General features: G+C 35.6%; 3 protein-coding genes across 3 annotated transcripts; 2 read left to right on the top strand and 1 right to left on the bottom strand.

Annotated features, from left to right (window-relative positions):
- Positions 1-1,045: 1,045 nt before the first annotated feature.
- LOC7479221 (pectinesterase inhibitor 10) lies at positions 1,046-2,184 on the top strand. The gene has a single exon (XM_024597192.2). The coding sequence runs from the start codon at positions 1,384-1,386 to the stop codon at positions 1,993-1,995; it is 612 nt and encodes a 203-aa protein (XP_024452960.1). The 5' UTR covers positions 1,046-1,383; the 3' UTR covers positions 1,996-2,184.
- Positions 2,185-7,289: 5,105 nt separating this feature from the next.
- Positions 7,290-11,313, top strand: LOC7465530 (elongation factor G-2, chloroplastic). The gene is made up of 4 exons (XM_002304394.4): positions 7,290-7,687; positions 8,465-9,879; positions 10,376-10,888; positions 10,989-11,313. The coding sequence occupies exons 1-4, from the start codon at positions 7,432-7,434 to the stop codon at positions 11,154-11,156; spliced, it is 2,352 nt and encodes a 783-aa protein (XP_002304430.3). The 5' UTR covers positions 7,290-7,431; the 3' UTR covers positions 11,157-11,313.
- A 921-nt stretch (positions 11,314-12,234) lies between these two features.
- Positions 12,235-15,664, bottom strand: LOC7479220 (hsp70-Hsp90 organizing protein 3). Its single transcript, XM_002303487.4, has 7 exons — positions 14,616-15,664; positions 13,423-13,711; positions 13,216-13,301; positions 12,907-13,130; positions 12,759-12,825; positions 12,607-12,666; positions 12,235-12,491 (listed from the first exon to the last, which is right to left on the bottom strand). The coding sequence occupies exons 1-7, from the start codon at positions 15,519-15,521 to the stop codon at positions 12,378-12,380; spliced, it is 1,746 nt and encodes a 581-aa protein (XP_002303523.2). The 5' UTR covers positions 15,522-15,664; the 3' UTR covers positions 12,235-12,377.
- Between the last annotated feature and the right edge of the window lie 722 nt (positions 15,665-16,386).

Here is a 16,386-nt window from a genome sequence, read left to right as displayed (position 1 = left end):
CAATTTCAAATATAAAAAATATATTAAATTTTAATAAAATATTTTAGTAAATTTTTGAATTTTCTAGAAACGCGCACCGCGTTGACAAACGGTGTCTCCTAAAAAGAAAATGGAAATGTAAATACCCTTTGGTGAAATAGCCTTTAGGACATTTGATCCAGAACGGAGAGAGTCTATAATTGGTTGTGAGCTATCAAAATTCAAAACAAGGCCTGCCCAATCAATCAATCAATCAATCAATCAATTTCGTAGCTTGTCTTTGATGTTGCTTGTTTCGAATCTGCATTTTATGTCAGAGGTGATGTAAAAGCAGTGTTTTATATTATAATTGCAATTGTTTTTTTATTTTATTTTTAAATATATAAAAATTTTATAAAAATAATTTAAAATAAAAAAAATCAGTTTTTTTTCTTAAAGACACGGTGATACCGGAAAAGCAAACATTGAAACAGACAGGAGAGAAAAAGCTTGTGAACAATTTGACGGGTTGTGGCGGTTTTCAATTAAATACACACAGGGTTTGGTTTCTTTTTTTTTCATGATTTGATTAAGATTAGCAATCGGACGTCGATATGATATTTGTCCTCTTTCCATCACAAGTGATAAGTTCTTGTCTACAGTTCTGCTGGTTCATGAACTTTTGATATTATGGTGAGATAGAGTTTTCAACTTTTCTTTAGAGACAATACTATTGGCTAGGAATTTCTGACTGGGACCAGAGGCTAGAAAACTACCATGACCTCAAAATTTAGAAAGAGATGATTATGGGAACAGAGAGGCTAGAAAACCTAGGCAGGGAACTTAGCTGAAAATGGTAAGCATTCATTAAAATGTCTCTTGTTGATTAATCACGAGTTTTAACTTCTTGACGAATATTAAATTATAATTTAGAGGGTGCTTTAGTCCCGGATCTATGGAAGTTAGTCCGATAACACCTTCTTTGTTAAACATAATAAATAACGATGACGTCAAATCCACAATAAATAGAGATGAAAGACGGCCAGTACAGTTATAAATCAACTTGGCTATGATCTTAGAGGTGAGGTTTTTAATCTTCTCAATCTTGTTTTCGAAATAGACTCACCACATGCAGGACGCAAGAAAACAGAGATTTCTCAATCAGAACATGATTTTCTAGTGTGGAATAAAAGCAGTGGCATAACCTATCTAGTGCTTATCCATCCAAAGGCCGTTCATATGCAACTTCATCTTGACTAAGCCTTTCTAACGAATATCTTCATGATCTCATCATCCTCAAAATAAGGTCCCTCCTCCCCCTCTCTCGAGGAACCCTACGGTTGAGCCTCTATATAGTTTAGGCCTCTGCTCTCTCTTCCTTCTCATATTCAATAGAGTTACTTTGGTTCGAGAAATAGGACAGAAATGGAAAGCTCCTTTGTAGGCCTTGCTCTAGCGGCTATTCTCGTTATCCAATTCTCTACCCCAGTAAACTCTTCATGCTCAGCCACTAGACCCTCACCAAGAAACATAAGATATATCAAAACATCATGTTATGATACCACACTCTATCCTAAATTATGCTACCACACCCTTGCAATCTATGCAAGCACAATCAAAACAAACCCTAAACTACTAGCTAATACTGCCCTTCATGTGAGCCTTAAAAGCACCAACTCGACATCAAGGTTGATGAAAAGGGCGTCCAAGACTCCTGGTCTGGATCCTAGAGTGCTTGCGGCCATGTTGGATTGTGTAGAGGAGGTTGGTGATGCAGTATATGAGCTTCAAAGGTCTATTGAAGAGATGGATCATGCTGGCGGGTCAAATTTTTCTATGGTAATGAATGATGTGGTAACGTGGGTTAGTGCATCATTAACAGATGATGATACCTGCATGGATGGATTTGCTGAAGGGGCTGTTAATAAAAAAGTGAAGACCACTGTTAAGAGACATCTAGGAAGAATTGCACGTTTGACTAGTAATGCTTTGGCTCTTGTCAATAGATATGCTTCAAGTAAAGCTAACTTACCTTAACTCCTTATTCTGTCTCCTGTATTGGAAATTGTAAGGAATCCAATCCTAAGCCAGCAAAGCTCGTGCATACAGTAAAATTTAGCCTGAATTATCTTGTCTTCTGCATTTTCTCAGGATACTTGTTTTCAATAGATACTTGGCAAGTATGGTTTCGGCTTATATTCTATACAATAGTTATTTTGAGTTCAATTTCTCCAAAAGTCAATTGGGATGCTGTACAAGTCGGGTTTGGTTTCAGTTTCTTTCCTGCCCTCTGGTCTGAAACCAGCAAGCATGTTATTGGACTGCACTCTGTACAGGAAATACTTTCTTATTTGACCCATGCCGCGGGTAATGTATTTTTTTTTAACAAAAAAAAATTAGATATACTAGCTTTTTCAACATGTTTTTAACATAAAAAATTCTAAATATAAATTAAAAAAACAAGCATGTAATTAAAAAAATCAGAATTATTTGTGTAAATAAATAAATAATACTATTAATGATAACTAAAAATAAAATTTAAAAAATCAAAAATCATGTGTAAATCAAGATATTTGATCTCACAATATGAAATATTTACCCGATTATGCTTGTTGAATTTATTTATTAAAATTATTTACACACATTAGATTGGTTGAACAAAATAAAAAAGAAAACAATTATGCAGCATATATTAGCAATATCATATAAAAATAAATATTTTTTGAACTTTAAAAATAAAATTCATCTATATAGAACATAAAAAAAAATATAGATGAATAAGAATAATATCTTCAAAAAATTAAATACATACAAAATAATTTAATAAAAACCTCTATTCAAAAAAGGCTAAATAAACTAAATAAAAAATAGTAAAGGAAGGATATTAATTTAAACATAAATTAAAAAATTATTAAAAAAAAGACATTTTTAAACAAGATATTAATTAAAATAAAATAAAACCAACAATAGTCTATGTGCTGCAAGAGCATTTAAAAGAAATAGGAAAAGTAAACAACTCGAGTTATTGCTCCGATTATGTTTAATAAGTTGGTTTTATTTTAATTAGATAATAAAAAATAGACAATGATAGTAAATAAATAGTTTTTTTTTTTTAAAAAAGAAGATTACAATAACTTGGAAAAAAAACCTTTGAAAGCGTGAAATTTAATTAAAAAAAAAAAAATTGGCCTAAGTCAATTCAAGGTAAAGTAATGGACATATAACTTGGGTAATAAGTGGCGAATCAATCCAAATTAACTTGTAAAACTCGTGCAAAAGTCATGAGATAAGGATAACCTGATAGAAAATAAACTGAAGAATACCACAAAACAAATCTTAAAAAAAAAACTAATGTTAAATAATAAAATTTAAAAAAAAACGAGCCTAAAAAAGGATGTTGGCCTGCGTGAAATTTTTAAACTTATGATCCAGATCATTAGATTGGAAGCACCAACAAAGAAAAATCGAGAAATCAAATCCCTAGCAAATTAAACACTGAAGGATGAGATTGAGAAAAAATTAATTACATAAAAGGATCTAAAATAAATAATGGTAATTAAAAGAATGAGAGTGAGAATCAAAATAAAAAGTAATTTAGTAGTTAAATTGAAAAGAAAAACAACTCTAATGAAAGAAAAAAAAATCAACACAATGAGAACCAAATTGAAAATAATAATAGACCATAAATTTGGATTGAAGAATAACATACCATAAAAAAGCCACATATACCTCTAATCAAATCATTAATGACTAATGGATCATTTCAAAAGACCAAAATACCCCTACTCATAGCTTTTTATTTTTATTTTATTCTTTAAAGGTCATTAAAGAAATTCTACTATAATAATGAATAGTAATTTTAGTGTGTGCATGATATTCTCTACAATATTTTTTTTATATATCTTGTAGAGTTTTTGTTAATTGTTAACTAGTTTTTACATGCTTAAGAGACTTAAAACCTATTTTTGTTTAATTTTTTAAATATTGAAATAATTGTTCAAAATAATTCAACAATTTATATGCTTAAGAGACTTAAAAAATGTATTTATTCAATTAAAATATGTTAAATCATATAGTGAAAAAATATATTTATTCAATCAAAATTTTATCTTCCTATTTAAGCATTTTTTTATTTCACACAAATATGACTTTTTTTTTTCAATATCGTAGTTTTTTCAATACAAATTTAAAGCAATTAAAATAGCAAATCATATGAATCTAAATATTTAGGGTTTAGAATAAAAAAACGTATTCTTTTAGACAAAACTCTCTTTTCATTACTCATTCATTTCCCTTTATTTTGACGCACAATGCTTTTTCTTGTTAAAAGTCTGGTTGTTCATATAAAAACTTGTCATGAGACGTAAAGCAGTTTTAAACCAAGAAACAATAAATAATATCTCGATTATTTCTATGTGATTGTATGAAAAAAAAAATTCAATTTCTATTTATAATTATTTATTAAATAATTGCTAATATTACCAAAAAGCTCTAAGATTATTTGAAATCTATAACAGAATTAAATTTTCTTAAAATGTCATTTTAATCATTTTATTTAAAGATAATTTTATTATAAAATTAAATATAAAAAAATGAAGGACAATTTAAAAAAAAAAAAAAGGTTGAGCACGCCTAGGTTGAAAGGATAAACCACTAAAATAAAATATCCAAACCCACTTGTTTTGTTTTGTTTTTTTAAATGGAGAACAACGCATCATCCATCATGTATTTTTGTTTTTTAAAAAGAAGTGGCTAAAACATCATCCATCATGGCATCTATAAGTTTATTTTTCAATCTCATTCAATGATCGAAAAAAGTGGAGTGTGAGTTTTCGAACTCCTGAAACCTAATTTTCAAGTTTCTTTTATATAAAAAAACTCTAAAAACATTATAAAAACCTTAATAATCTCAATTTCAATTTTAGAACATTATCTAATCATCCTTAAAAAACTGAATTAAATAAATATATATATGGACTCCACTCTAGTTTTTCTGACATGTTTAAAGAGCAAAATAATCACCATTATACTTTTTTTCTGAGACAAATCCATTAACATTAAAAATGATATTTTTGTGATAAAAATATAAGGAGTCAAAATCTTTCTTTCCTCTTTCTCTTTCAACGACTTTCTTTATCATCTTTCATAATCTAGTGACTAAAATAATGAAAATAAAGTTTGGGAATTAAAATGTCAAATATATAAAACTCCATGGACCAAATGAAAAAAAGAAACTATATGAACCAAAGTGAAGATTTTCAGTCATGGTTCCCTTACATTATAGTCCATAATAGGGGTGAGCAAAATATTTGAAAAACCGGAAAAAAAATAACCGAAAAAACCAAAACTTGAAAAAAAACCGAGCCAAACCGGTTCGAACCGGTTTTTGTCCTATAAAATCGAACTGAACTGAAACCGGTCGGTTTGAACTGGTTTTGGTTTTTTTTAAAAAAAAAATTCGGTTTGGTTGCTTTTTTTTATATAAAAACCGAATCGAACCGAAAATGATCACCCCTAGTCTATAATGTCTTTGAATGTAAGAAAATAGTATATTGCCTGACTTTTTTATATATATTTTATAATTATACTATGAATTTGTTATCAATCATATGGTGTTTTTGGCAATTTCCTAACTGAATCCTAGGGGTAAAAAACCATAATTGATTTGGAAGTTTGATGATTCAACAATCGAGATTTGCTTATAATTGGTGGCTAAAATCATTTAATACACATTCTTTGCTAAACTTGGGAAATCATCTATGACTTTATAAGTTTTGTAATTGATGAGGTTCGTGTAAAACTCCAATGAGATCGAGTTCTTTCCGAGGTTGATGGCTTATTCGAAAAGTTGAGAATATTGGTCTTAGACAACACAAATATCTGCACAACAAGGACAAGTCCCCTTATTGTGTCTAGGGGACCTTCCAGTAAATATAAGTTAGAACAAATGTAGAAGAACTCATGTAGAAGAAATGAAGCTTTAGAGGATGTGTGTTTATAGAATTTAAAGAAAATTGTTTGGAAGAAGAAGAAGATTAAAAGAGAATTATTAAGCTGAAGATGACTTATGTCGTGGTTAAAGGTTGTTTATATGCCTTGAGCTCAGATGGGTCTGTGTAAAGGGTAATATAGTATATATACATATGCCCAAGCCCCAAGTCCAATAGAACGCAATCAATTTGAGGTACTAGATGCTCGGATGAGCTTTTTGGGCCATTGGGGCTTTATTATGGCGCTTCTTGTGAGCTTTGCCTACAACTCTAGAACGTGGGCCAGGCGTAGATATGCCCTTCAACGACAAAACCATCTTTAATTGGGCTGTTACTTTCTAGAGCGTGAAAACCCAATCAGATTTGAATGACCCAAACGGTAAAGACAGACTTCACAAACTACAATGTGGGCAGGTTGATGGGCTTTGTCTTTGGGCTAGCCTTGGGCTGAGCTATTTGATTTTGATGCTTAAAGGGTGTGAATCCTGAGAGAGCAAGCAAACACGTCAAACTGGTAAATACGATTATCTGGGCCTGGATAAGAAGCCCACGTGGGGGGGCATATTTTAGGCCGCTTGGCATGATTCTTAGCCTTAAAGATGGATGGCCGTTTTTCATCATTTAAAATGGGGGTATTAAAATGGTAATTTAGGAACCACATACGAACGGAAAGATTTTTGTGGGCTAATATTTCCCTAAAACAATTCTGCTTTTTTTTTTTTTTTTAATTTTTCTTTTGTGAACTAAGAAATTAATCCTCTTTTCATGAGAATAAGAAAAGTAAGACCTCGTTGGATTTAACGCATGCTTAACTGTGGTCAGGAAATCAACAAGTCACATGCGAGCTCTCCACTCCAGGCTTCAAGTTTGGATAGGCTATTTTACGTTGGCCCACCCTGTCACAAACACCCGCTAATAGATATTCTGAGCTGCGTGGCCGCTTTAAAGCCTCTATATTTTATAAAATCCTGTTTTTTTTTTAATTATTATTTTTATATATTTTTAGATTATTTTAATATAAAAAATATATTTTTAGATTATTTTAATTATATAACTGCACTCTTTCATAGTTGCATAAAAAAATAATTGTGTGTTCAATGACATTTTTAACCAATATAATTTCTGAGATTCTTAGAACTGCCACGCTTCAGATAAACGATATCGTCAATGGAAAAATAAAATATGTAGGATAATAAAATATCACATATTTTCTTTTCAAGTTCGTCAATGGAAAAATTAGCCCAAAAAAATTTGAGTAATTTAGGTAATATCGTTAATTTCTTCAAATAAAGGGGCAAACAATACACAAGCTCAATTTTAAGCAATTACTCGAAGGAAAAGAAGAAAATTAAGTGGAATACAGAAGCCCGAGCCAAAGCAGAAGTGTTTCGTTATCCCCAACGAAACAAGCCCAACCACAACACAAAACCAGTAGAGAGAGACTCAAGGTAGGTCTCTTAACACAGAACAAAAACCAATCAAAATGGCAGCGGAGACAGTGAGGCTAACAGGTTCAGCCTCAGGTTCAAGCACACCCTGCAATTTCAATGGGTCTCAAAGAAGACCAACTCACCTTCTTGGTCTCCCTTCTTCTCGTGCTTCAATTTCAATCTCTTCTTCTCTCTCTCATTTCCTGGGAAGCTCTGCGCGCATTGCCTCACACTCTTCTAAGTTCTCAACTTCACGCCAACTGCGAGGGAGGAGGAGAAACTTCTCCGTCTTTGCCATGGCTGCTGATGGTCTCTTTCTGTTTCAGTTTTCATTATCTGAATTTCTTTGTTTTGGAGTTAGTTTGGTGTTGTGTGCGGGGTGTTTTTTGGGTTTATGAAGGAACCCGTCTGTGAAATACTTGTTTTTTGTATGTGTTTGATGAAATCGTGCTTGTCTTTTCTGTTTTCGCTACATATTTGGCAATGGAATTTGAGATAGGAAATTGCTTTTATTCTGTTCCTTTGCTTTTTCTATTTTTTAGTGATTTATTAATGGAGTTTCTTCTTCTTCGAGTGCATTAACATTAAAGTTTGGATTTTTTACTGCCATGACAGAGGAATTGAGTTGAGTATTCGGTTGGTTGAAAAGAGGTTGCTTGTTTTTTTTCCCTGTTAAACTTATGAGCTGTTGGATCGTGGATATATGAAAGTGCAAGGTTTATTTTTCCTGCGCATGGCCTTCGCTTTATATTTCTTTCTTATCACAAAGGCTGTTCGGACTCTAGCCTTTACAGTTTATGTTATCTGTATCAGTGTCAGAAGTCACACAACTATGCTGCTTTGTAGGTTTAGGTGACTGATAAGGTTCCTTCCTAGGATAGCTTCGTGATTTTGATTGATTGTAGAAGTTCTAGTTGCATACTGTCTGCAAGATTCAAATTTACTTTATTGAGTACGTGAGCTGAGGCACATGAATTTTAAAAATAATCTTTAATCTAGAATATGAATTTCCTTGTGTCAAATGATTGGTGCTTGTTGCAGTCTCCACATCTGGCTTAACATGTTTTCTACTTTACCTTTTTCCAGAGGCAAAGCGTACGGTGCCTTTGAAAGATTACCGGAACATAGGGATTATGGCTCACATAGATGCAGGAAAGACTACTACAACCGAACGGATTCTGTACTATACAGGAAGAAACTACAAAATAGGGGAGGTACATGAGGGAACAGCTACAATGGACTGGATGGAACAAGAGCAAGAAAGAGGGATCACCATTACTTCTGCTGCAACTACCACATTTTGGAACAAGCATCGCATCAACATTATTGATACTCCTGGCCATGTTGATTTCACACTTGAAGTGGAACGAGCTCTCAGGGTTTTGGACAGTGCTATCTGCTTGTTTGACAGTGTTGCTGGTGTGGAACCACAATCTGAAACTGTGTGGAGGCAAGCGGATAAATATGGAGTGCCCAGAATTTGCTTTGTCAATAAGATGGATCGGCTTGGAGCAAACTTTTTCCGAACTCGAGACATGATAGTGACAAACTTGGGTGCCAAACCACTTGTTATTCAAATCCCAATTGGTTCAGAAGATAGCTTTAAAGGAATTGTTGATCTTGTGAAAATGAAAGCTATAGTTTGGTCAGGAGAAGAATTGGGTGCAAAGTTTGCATATGAGGATATTCCAGCTGATCTTCAAGAGTTGGCTCAAGAATACCGTGCACAGATGATAGAGACCATAGTTGAGCTGGATGATGAAGCTATGGAGGGCTATCTAGAGGGAGTTGAGCCTGAGGAGGAAACAATCAAGATATTAATTAGGAAAGGAACGATTGCAAGCATTTTTGTCCCTGTCTTATGTGGCTCTGCTTTTAAGAATAAGGGGGTTCAGCCATTGCTTGATGCTGTCATTGATTATTTGCCTTCGCCTATTGACTTGCCAGCAATGCAGGGTTCTGATCCTGAGAACCCAGAAGTGACAATTGAAAGGGCTGCAACTGATGATGAACCATTTGCTGGACTAGCATTCAAGATCATGACTGATTCATTTGTGGGATCCCTCACATTCGTGAGAGTGTATTCAGGGAAGCTAAGTGCAGGATCTTATGTAATGAATGCGAACAAAGGTAAAAAAGAGAGAATTGGAAGACTTCTAGAAATGCATGCCAATAGCAGAGAGGACGTTAAAGTAGCTTTAACTGGTGATATAGTTGCTCTTGCTGGTCTAAAAGATACCATAACCGGTGAAACTCTTTGTGATCCTGATAATCCTATTGTGCTTGAGAGGATGGACTTCCCTGATCCTGTCATTAAGGTTGCAATTGAACCCAAGACTAAAGCTGATGTTGATAAGATGACGACTGGTTTGGTCAAACTTGCACAGGAAGACCCTTCTTTCCACTTCTCACGTGATGAAGAAATCAACCAGACAGTGATCGAAGGAATGGGAGAATTGCATCTTGAGATTATTGTAGATCGCCTCAAGAGAGAATTTAAGGTTTGAATTTCTAATTTTCAAGTTAATTTCAAGTTTTCCTTCACTTAAAATCTTCATTAACTTGGATTTTAAATGTTCTTTGACTTGTATGCTACTTGAAAATATTGTGTTTGCTGGGTACGGCTAAATACTTAATTTTGCATTCAGTCCCCTATCCATGTAACAATTAAGATGTACAATCATTATATGCTAGATTACATGCCCTGCACGTCATGTTATTTTATTGGCTGGCAAGTGTAGATTCAGTAAGAAACCAGACTCCACTTAATTATCCGAGAGAGAGAGGCAGGAATCTGACAGACTGAAATTGGATTCTTTGGTCACAGTATTTCTATGGATTAATTTTATTTTGATTAAATTGTTTTTAGACAGTTTCCTACAGAACAACTAACAGAGAAGCTCTGTTCAACACTTAGTTTTTGAAAATCTACTGAGAACAAAAATACTGGTAGATGTTAATTTGAATTGTGATGGCGTGGTTGCTTCCCTTAAACAGGTAGAAGCAAATGTTGGTGCACCACAAGTGAACTACCGTGAAAGCATTTCCAAAGTAGCAGAAGTGAAGTACGTCCACAAAAAACAGTCTGGTGGGCAAGGACAGTTTGCTGATATAACAGTGCGGTTTGAGCCCATGGAGGCAGGGACTGGATATGAGTTCAAAAGTGAAATCAAGGGAGGTGCAGTGCCAAGAGAATATGTTCCTGGAGTGATGAAAGGACTCGAGGAGTGCATGTCTAACGGAGTGCTTGCTGGCTTTCCTGTTGTCGACGTACGTGCTGTTTTGGTAGATGGTTCTTACCATGATGTTGATTCAAGTGTGTTGGCATTTCAACTGGCGGCCAGAGGGGCTTTCAGGGAAGGGATAAAGAAAGCTGGTCCAAGAATGCTAGAACCTATAATGAAAGTTGAAGTGGTCACACCTGAAGAACATTTGGGTGATGTTATTGGTGATCTCAACTCAAGAAGAGGTCAGATCAACAGCTTTGGTGACAAACCTGGTGGTTTGAAGGTATGTGATGCCAAGTGAGATGGTCCTGTATTATTTTTCCTTGATCTTTGCTGAGCTTCATTTCCAATCTCTTAAACGGGTTGGTTTGGGATTAATGCAGGTGGTTGATTCCCTTGTTCCACTGGCTGAGATGTTCCAATATGTTAGTACACTTCGAGGAATGACGAAAGGGCGTGCATCCTACACCATGCAATTAGCCAAGTTTGATGTTGTCCCTCAACATATCCAAAACCAGCTTGCTGCGAAAGAACAAGAAGTTGCTGCTTGATTTTGTTTTTCTGATTCCCTGAAGAGGACGGAGCATTGTATTCTTGTGAAATGGATGCCTTTTGTTTCAAGTAACCAATTTTGTTTTATTTTGTACCATTCCTATATGTAAAATGCAAAAGGATTTACTAAAAAACAAAGAATTAAGGTTTGAGAAACGCGGCATTGATTCAACCTGGAAAATTATTGTTAAATTTGACTGAACTATGTAGAGATTAATTACGAGAATAAGAGATTAAGGGAAGATTGACAATACCAATGACACAAGGAAGTTGTTGATTGGGCATATTGCAAGTACAAAATTTTAGTTGCCACCGTAGAAAATAGAAAGAAAAAAACGCGTAGAAGCGGATCGGAACATGGATTTAATTAATAGCATGGTTAGAAAAACTCACATTCTAGTACTAATCTTGGGATAAAACTTGTAGTTCATGGACATAACTCGGAATTGGTGGATGCTCCAAGAAGAAAAGCTTGATATACACAAAAAAAAGAAGTCTACTGCATACTTCGATAGAGGTGATTAGAGGTAGGTTTTAGAAATGGATGGAAGGAAGTGACTGTTTGGCATAACTATATTAGGATGTGTTTCCCATAATTTTGATGTCCTAAAATACACCACTCTTGAAAGTTGAAACCCTTTCCGTGCTGCGTGTGGACAAGGGAGTATATACGAAGTTAACCTGATAAGTGCGTTACGCGTGTAAACAAACATAATCCTGGGAGACGAAGCAGAATTGAGAATCCCATCCCTGTTATTCTCTATGCTCATCGCTTCTTTGTTCATTCATTGATGTGAGCGAATCGAGGAATCTCGTAGCCAGGTACCATCTAAAGACAAGTCATTTTTGCATTAACTGTAGCTTTCTCTGATTTCCCTGAGTGTGGCAGTTGACACATAGAAAATAAACTATTCCAAAGGATCCCGCCTTTGGACTTGCTCATGCAAAAGCACCACGTCCTGCAGGGAGGAACCACTGCACATGGCTAATTTCATATCCTAGAGGAACCTTGTCACTATCCAATTAAGGGCAAGCATGACTCTTGAATGTGCGTCCACACGCAAGCAAATATAAACATATCAAAACTTTTCCAAATTCGATTAATTTTTTACCACCTGGCCCACTCAAATTCACATTGGAAATTACAATTCACTGGTGAAAAAGTTCAAAAAAACAAAAAAGAGAGTTTTGCCCATTTAACTGCCTTTTTCCATTCAAATCTATCTCATCTGGACAATTCCAGCTTGGACAAGCTTCTGAATCTTGCTCATCACCATTGGGTTCTTCGTGTGTTCCTGAGCAGACTTGGGATTCTCTTGGAAGTCAACCAACACCTGAAGATTGTGACAAAATGTATTATTACTACCACGCACAGTTGCAACCATCTTCGATTTTGCATTTGTTTTGCGGATCTAGAGAAAAGGGTGACAAGGCAGTTTAAATCCTTACCTGTCTCATGACGGGATCTGAGAGAATGTTCTGAATTTCTGGGTCCTGCATTCCCTTGGCCTGCAAAATGGAAGTCACAAATTCAAGACCCATGATCCAGCCACCACTCAAACTTTCTGCGCATTAAACGTAAGTCATAAAAGTAAACTTACCTGTCTTTCCTTTAGCTCCTCAGGGCTTAGGTCACCACGACTGGCCTTATTGAGCTGTTCCACACATCTGTAAAAGAAGTGAGAGCACAGTTAAACTCTCTCAACCATGTGTACACTTAAATGTAAACAAATCTAGATAAATAAATACCTTCTAACACCATCTAACAATTCCTGGTTCCGAGGGTCATGTTTCAGACCCTCCTGATAAGTTTCCAAGGCTTTATCATACTCTTTCATGAAGAATTGAACAGCACCTTTTCTTGTATAACCCTTTGAGAATGTGGGATCAAGTTCAATGCACATCTCTGCATCCTTCAATCCCTCAGGAAGAGCCCCAAGTTTGGTGTAGCATGCAGCTCTGTTACTATATGTCTATAAGCAGCAATCAGCCAAGCATTAGAGCGGAACAACTGAAACCAATCACATACATACGAAATGTTTGGGTGACTGTTACTACCTTGGGATCTTTAGGATTCCTTCTCAAAGATTCTGAGTAGTGCTTCACAGCCTCTGGATACTTCTGCTGCTTGAAAGATTCATTGCCTGCAGAAAGTGCACACCATCACACCATACACATATGTAACAAAATGGATTAAGTGACAGAATAATATGAACTACATTCAAAGGAATAACCAGCAACTAAACATGAACAGAGAATGGCTACCTTTCTCACGCTCTTCCTCAGCCAATTTTGGATCAAAGTATTCTTGTTGCTCAAGATCCTTCTTTGCTTTCTCCGCCTCATTTAGCTTCTTCAGCGTGTCTGGATTGCGATGCTCTGTAAGGGCCTTCTGGAAAGTCTCAATGGCAGGTTCATAGTCCCGTGAGCATTTTGCCATTTTCACCAAGGCAGTTCCTTTCCTTGTCAATGCTCTTGCTACCATCTTAAAGTCTGATCTAAGCTCTCTACCTCTTTCAACAGCTTTGTCACAATCTTTAATACATTCATCATACTGAAAATTGTAATTGGATCAGAGAGGGGTACAGGTGAAATCAAATAGTAAAAACACAGGTGATAATTCTACTCCTATACAAAACCATGGTTAGCCCATATGAGCACGATAACATTAAAAACTTTCATCAATGCAGAGTAAGCTAGTCAGACTGCAAGTGATCACCTGAATTTCTCTCGCTAGCTATTACAAAAAGCAGGACTAATATACTCCAGATTCCATTCAAGTATGAACATCATAACCCGACATCATTCTATTCAATCCATTTCCAGAAAAATTTCCAAACACTTGAATCGGAGATCCCTAGTCAATGTCTTCCTCGCATAATGCAGTCCGCTGCAATAGTTACCAAAACTTGCAACTCCTTTTGGACCCAAACTTTCGAAGAGAAAGGTGGGAGACAACCAAGCGTTACTTATTTACAGTTTAATAAAAGGAAGCAGAAAGAGCAAGACAGAAGATTTGTTATCATGCTTATGTGTCTCCTAGTCTCCATTTAGACTCTTCTCAAACTATAATCTGAGCTTTGTGTGGACATGATAGACTCGTCCTTCAATAAACAGAACTTCTCTTTACTTCTAATAAGATAAAACGTCACTAGAACTTACTCTCACCCTTCAAAAATAGTATGTACAAGGAACTTGGTCAACAGAGTAATATTACACAGCTTGGGCTACTCCTTACTAAGATCCAACAAAAAGTGCATTGCTTTAAGATAGTTAACATTAAACAAGAACAGACAGCCTTAAGAGTTAAGACTATGCAATCATTCCAAATCTAACACAAAAAAATATCTTTTTTGTCAGCAGCACAAGTAACAGCATTCAAAAATCATAGAGCCCATAAAATTAAAGCCAATATGAAGCAAATCAAACCAAAATAAACAGCAAAATGTTAAATTTACCTTTCCCGTCTCCAAATAAACAGCAGCACGATTCGTCAAATACGAAATATCCTCATCATCAAGCTCTGTCGCCTTTGTATAATGCTCAATAGCCTTCTCAAATTCCTTCTTTTTATAAGCTGCATTCCCCAACTCCTTCTCTTTCGCTGCTTGAGCTTTCCTCTCCTTCGCCTCCTTCTCCTCCTTCTCCTCCCCCGTTACCTCCATTGGCTCTGGCTCCGCTACCTTCTCCTCCTCCATCTTCTTATCTTCCTTCCTCTCCGACGCAGAGGACTGAGGAGTGGACGTCTCCTCCGGAATCTCCATATCGTCCCCTGAATTCGGCCCTCCAAACTTAACATTCAACAAAACCCCAATAGCCTGCATCACTCTCTGATCCTTCAAGTAGAGATTCAAATTACTAGGGTTTTTCTGAATCTCTTGCATCATCTTAACGAAATCCGGCTGCTGCAAATACATTCTCGTCGACGGATCCGCTGTTAACTTCGCCCACATCTCCGGACCGGAGAATACGTTACCAAACGGACTAGGCGCTGGCGCAGCGCGGCTCTGGGAGGCAGCTGCTTGAGCATCCGCCAAACCGGATTTTAATCCTTCATTATTAGGATCAATCTCGAGTCCTTTCTTGTAAGCAGAGATAGCGTCTTGGATTTGGTGCAAGCCGAGATGAGCGGCGCCGAGGCGAGAGTAACCTTTCGACCAGTCCGGCTTCAGCTCAACGGTTTTCTTAGCGTCTTTTAAAGCATCGGCGTAGTGGTGGAGAGACGCGTGAGCCGCCGACCGGTTAGAGTAGAGAACGTGATTGGTTGGGGAAAGGGCGATGGCGTCGGTGAAGTGTTCGACGGCGGTGGCGTAGTCGCGGGCTGAGAAGGCCGCGTTGCCTCGGGATTTGGCTTCTTCGGCCATGCTGAACGGTGTTGGGTGATGTCGTTTAGGGAGGTGAGGTTTCTGAGAGAATTTTTATAGAGAGCGAAGAGAGGGGGAGGGGTAATATAGGGAAAGAAGAAGACGAGAGAGTTCTGGTGATGGGAGAAGAAGAGGAAAGTGGGTTCTGGAATGTTCTTTTTTGTGATTTTTACTAAATGGATCGGGATTCGCATAAGGGTGTTTGGTGACGGGACATTGTAGCGGGACGCTTTGGTTAAGCTGTGTTTTTGTTTGACTAATTTGACTGCCTAGTCGTTAAATCATTTTGGAATTAAAAATGGTTTTATTTTAAATTTTATAATAAGAGTTCAAGTTTTTTTAAAACCAAATTTAGGAATTTAGATTATAATTTTCAGATGAGACTTCAAGCGTAATCCGATTTAAACCCTTATCCAAGATTGTGTATCAACCCACAAAATTAGTGGGTTGGTCCAATGAATTGATTTTAGTAAAATATCATATTATTAACTTGTATTATGTTGTGAATTAGATCAATTTTTTATATTCAAGTATTAATAACGTATTTTCTAATAATTTATTTTTTATTCATAAACTCGAAATAAGATGTATATTAGATAATTATTTTAAAAAATATTGATAAAGCGGTATATTGAAGATACTTTTTTTAATTTACGAGATCGTAATAACACAATAGAAAAAAATCAAAATAAATAATTTAGGTCTTTAATCAACTCAATATTGAAAGATAAAATAGAAAAAAAATAAAGCAAAAAAAACTATTCAAGTCAACCCGAATTAATCTGTCAAACTCGCAACTCGGATCATGAAATTAAGATAACCTCATAAAAAAATTAAAAACAAATATGAAGTTCAATTTCCAACC

Source organism: Populus trichocarpa, chromosome 3 (genome assembly GCF_000002775.5).
Source record: "Populus trichocarpa isolate Nisqually-1 chromosome 3, P.trichocarpa_v4.1, whole genome shotgun sequence".
Classification (NCBI taxonomy): Eukaryota; Viridiplantae; Streptophyta; class Magnoliopsida; order Malpighiales; family Salicaceae; genus Populus; species Populus trichocarpa.
This window is presented reverse-complemented; position numbering and strand designations above follow the sequence as displayed.

Coding starts and splice junctions, on each gene's coding strand:
- LOC7479221 (XM_024597192.2), top strand. CDS start 1,384: ATGGAAAGCTCCTTTGTAGGCCTTGCTCTAGCGGCTATTCTCGTTATC.
- LOC7479220 (XM_002303487.4), bottom strand. CDS start 15,521: ATGGCCGAAGAAGCCAAATCCCGAGGCAACGCGGCCTTCTCAGCCCGC. Junction 13,302..13,422: donor TGAGGAAGAGCGTGAGAAAG/GTAGCCATTCTC, acceptor CACTTTCTGCAG/GCAATGAATCTTTCAAGCAG. Junction 12,667..12,758: donor AGGAGCTAAAGGAAAGACAG/GTAAGTTTACTT, acceptor TCCATTTTGCAG/GCCAAGGGAATGCAGGACCC.
- LOC7465530 (XM_002304394.4), top strand. CDS start 7,432: ATGGCAGCGGAGACAGTGAGGCTAACAGGTTCAGCCTCAGGTTCAAGC. Junction 7,688..8,464: donor CTTTGCCATGGCTGCTGATG/GTCTCTTTCTGT, acceptor ACCTTTTTCCAG/AGGCAAAGCGTACGGTGCCT. Junction 10,889..10,988: donor ACAAACCTGGTGGTTTGAAG/GTATGTGATGCC, acceptor GGATTAATGCAG/GTGGTTGATTCCCTTGTTCC.